The sequence below is a fragment of the Geospiza fortis genome, unplaced genomic scaffold (genome assembly GCF_000277835.1).
Source record: "Geospiza fortis unplaced genomic scaffold, GeoFor_1.0 scaffold112, whole genome shotgun sequence".
NCBI lineage: Eukaryota > Metazoa > Chordata > Aves > Passeriformes > Thraupidae > Geospiza > Geospiza fortis.
Genome location: NW_005054298.1, coordinates 17,811,407 through 17,814,766, shown reverse-complemented (window position 1 = coordinate 17,814,766; position 3,360 = coordinate 17,811,407). Strand labels below are relative to the sequence as shown.

General features: G+C 42.5%; 3 protein-coding genes across 3 annotated transcripts in view; 1 reads left to right on the top strand and 2 right to left on the bottom strand.

The window, feature by feature from the left end:
• Positions 1-275, bottom strand: part of PHOSPHO2 (phosphatase, orphan 2) — a 2,320-nt gene extending 2,045 nt beyond the window's left edge. The window contains exon 1 of the mRNA XM_005415843.2: positions 157-275. The gene's annotated coding sequence lies outside the window, so the exon portion shown is untranslated. The remainder of the gene's footprint in view (positions 1-156) is intronic.
• The window catches only part of SSB (small RNA binding exonuclease protection factor La), a 21,769-nt gene extending 21,491 nt beyond the window's left edge, over positions 1-278 (bottom strand). The window contains exon 1 of the mRNA XM_031055835.1: positions 157-278. The gene's annotated coding sequence lies outside the window, so the exon portion shown is untranslated. The remainder of the gene's footprint in view (positions 1-156) is intronic.
• Positions 279-560: 282 nt separating this feature from the next.
• Positions 561-3,360, top strand: part of CCDC173 (coiled-coil domain containing 173) — a 6,046-nt gene continuing 3,246 nt past the window's right edge. The window contains exons 1-5 of the mRNA XM_014306597.2: positions 561-654; positions 1,068-1,279; positions 1,521-1,694; positions 1,789-1,985; positions 2,894-3,050. Of these exons, the coding sequence (XP_014162072.1) occupies positions 561-654; positions 1,068-1,279; positions 1,521-1,694; positions 1,789-1,985; positions 2,894-3,050 (834 nt within the window). The remainder of the gene's footprint in view (positions 655-1,067; positions 1,280-1,520; positions 1,695-1,788; positions 1,986-2,893; positions 3,051-3,360) is intronic.

Here is a 3,360-nt window from a genome sequence, read left to right as displayed (position 1 = left end):
GGGCAGCGGGACCCGGCGGGAGGGCAGTGCCGAGCCCGCGGGCGCACGGCTCCGGGAGGCTGTAGGGGCGCCCAGCGTGACTCTCCCCAAAGCTCCCCCGGCTGCAAACGGCAAGAAGGGCTGTTCCTCCCTAGGAACGCAGTGGAGAGAACTGACCTGAATGCAGCGCAGGTCCAGTAACCTCCAGGGGCAGCGGCTGGGGAAGAAGGAGGGGCTGGCAGCCTCCTGCCTGCAGGGCGCATCAGTGCGCCTTTACTTCTGCTGAGGCTGTCTTCACCTAGGACAGAGGGAGAGGATCAGGTCCCATCCCTGTCGGGAGACTGATCAGCAACCGCATCTGGAAAACAGAGCTTGACACTGGTGTCACTCTAAGAGAAAGCCTCCTTACCTTTCAGACACGGCCTGTTAGTCTGCTCAAATCACACAATTTCTACAGAACACCAGCCTGCAGAGTGTCACTCCCTTCAAAACGGGTGGTGACACTTGAAAGAGCATTTCACAAAACCTAGGCATCAATTAGAAAAGCTGCATTTATGCCTTCACACGTGTATGTGAGCCTAATGCAACAAAGAAATCCTAGTCTTGCCAACAAATCAAAAACTGATCTACAACAGAACTATTTCAGTAAATATGATGAGCATGCAGGACATGGAAGTAAGGCACAGTCTGTGCTCAAACTGCTGCCTTATCCAGCCAGCAGAATGGCTTTACCAACATTCCTCTTTTCATATTGGGAATGGTCTCTGCTCCCTGCTGTTCTAAGAATCATGCCCAAGTACTGCCTGGGAAGTGTGTTACTACAAGCCAAGCCCATACATACACACAAACAGGCAAGGGCATGTACAAACAGCCCAGGCAGTCAGTGCCCGTCCAAGTACACGCACTGCTCATAGGCAGACTACAGATACAGATACCCTGTCTCAGCTCTGGGGTTTGGGGATGGGGGACTAAGTAACACTAAGGACACCTCAGTATTACTACCGTACCAGCATTCAAATTCTGATACACATTTGATTATTGGATTTTCTGGTTAAGTAACCTTAATATTTTATCTTCCCTCTGCACAGCACTTCACTGGACAGAAAAGAATGTTCTAGATGAGTATTTCCTTCGAAAAGAAAGAGATCTTCGTCAGGTCGTTGTATTGCCAAAAGCACAATGGGAAAGGATTCAGGGCAGCATTGGAGAAGCACCACACATTGATGAGAAAAAAGAACAGGAAGAAGTGGACTTGGACTCCAAAGCTGCTGGAAAAGAAGACCCACGCAATGCCGCTCTGGTAAGTACAAGATACATTTGTAAACAAGTTGCTTTTGTCTATACAAAATCACACACAGTAACATTTCTAGCTACACTCCCTTTGTTTAACATTTGTTTTTGAATATGTATTTCAGCTAAATGCCATTTAAGTATCTTTAATATCTAACTTAAACATTTGTATTTTTTTACTTAAAGCTAAAATGCAAAGTAAAACCCAATCCAAAATTTAAGCGTGATTTTTAATTTTGTCTGCACTGTAGAACCTGATAAAAGAGAAACTTCAAGCCAAAAAATTACGTGAAGAAAAGGAAGAGGAAGAAAGAAAGTTACTTGATTTGGAAGAAGCAAAGTTCCAAGCAGCAAAACGGAAGGAGGTTATTGATCATGCAAAAACCTACCTACGTTATCAGGACGACAGAATGAGACAGTTCCATGTTTGTTGACAACTTATATATTTTACATTGAAATTGTACCGAATGTCTCTAAAGGCTTCTAAACATAAAAATGACTTTAAATGTTCTCTTGCAGAGTGCACTTCTACTCACTAAGGTCCTAAACGAAAGAGACGCTCAAGTTGAATTTCTGAAGTCAAGATTAGTTGATAGCAAAAAGAAGGACTATGAAGAAGAGCAACGTCGATTTAAGGAATACATTCTCAGTGAGCAAGAAAAAGCACATCAGCATTATATGAATAAACAGGCACTATGCAAAGATCAGTTACAACAGTAAGTAATAATTAAAAGCAACCCTACTTCATTATTTACTTAAACTCTTCTCAAAATGCATTCTATGAGGTTTTTACAAAAACTTGTTAATAGTTTCATAAATGCCATTCTTTTAAAAGAAGATCACAGAAGATCTTGCCCAAAAGGGAAAAGCTATATGCATTTTTAGTTGCCAACAGTCTGTATGCAAAATTGCCTCTTGGAAGCATCAGCAGGTTTTAGTCAAATCACTGTTCAAATGTTGTTAATGAAATTTAAGTGTACTTTACTCAGTTTTTGTTCCAGACAAGGAAAAGTTTAAATTAGATTTTCCATTTACCCATAATGATCTTCCAGATTGCACAACAAGAGAAGGCATTGCTGTCATTTCTATTCCTTCTCTCAGGTTTTCTGTGAATCTTATGGAGTGGTCTCCAGTGGTATTTATAGGACTAGCCCTGGAGATCTGATAAAAGGAATCGAATTTCCCAAGGCAGAGAAAGGGTTCAAAGTCTGGTCTTACATATTCCAGGCACAACACACAGTTCCTTGCAGAACTTACTATAGAACATTACCAGTTTAAGCTGCTGCCCGCATGCCCAGAAGAAACACAGGTATGGCAGGTCATACTGGGGAAATCTTGTTCTCCAAGGATGCTGCAGATATAGGCCAGAGCATTACCAATGCAGTGGTGCTAATGAGTCATCCAGCTAAAACTTCTCACCACGACACTGCAAACTGTGAGCATACCATGTAGCTCATTTCTGACCAGGGTTACCATTACAAACAATCATGCTGTTATTCACCTCTGATATTCTACCTACCTTCAACTCAAGAGTATCACATTTTTCACTGCAAGGTACCTATGGCTGTACAGTTCATTACTTCATGCAGTTCCTAGACAATTTATTCACCTTTGTCTGATTCAGAATAAAGGAGCGTGAGCATCTGGCAGATCTGGCCAAAGAGGAAAAAAAAAGAGAAGAGGAAGAAATACAGAGATCAATCCAACTGTACCAACTAGAAACTCAGAGACAAAAAGAAAAGGAACACGAGGAAAAACTTGCACGCCGGAAGCTGTATCATGTAAGTAGCAGGAAAGCAGACAGTTCAAAATGTGCATTTCACCTTGGCTGTGATGGCTGGACTCAGCCCACAAATAAAGGGATCTACTGGCAACAGGGTCTTTGCTGACAGCTTTAGGAGCCTGGGATCAAATGCCTACCCTGCCAGTTGCAGGCCATGTCTTTCTTCTGTGCTTTTGAGAAAGACTTCTTGGAGGCCCCTCCCTTCTGTTGTCTGAAGATGCTTTAACTGGTCTATGGTTAAAGATTTGGCTGTAGACATCAAGGAATATCTCCTTGACTTGAGAACTGGATTTAAGTTTCACATTCCT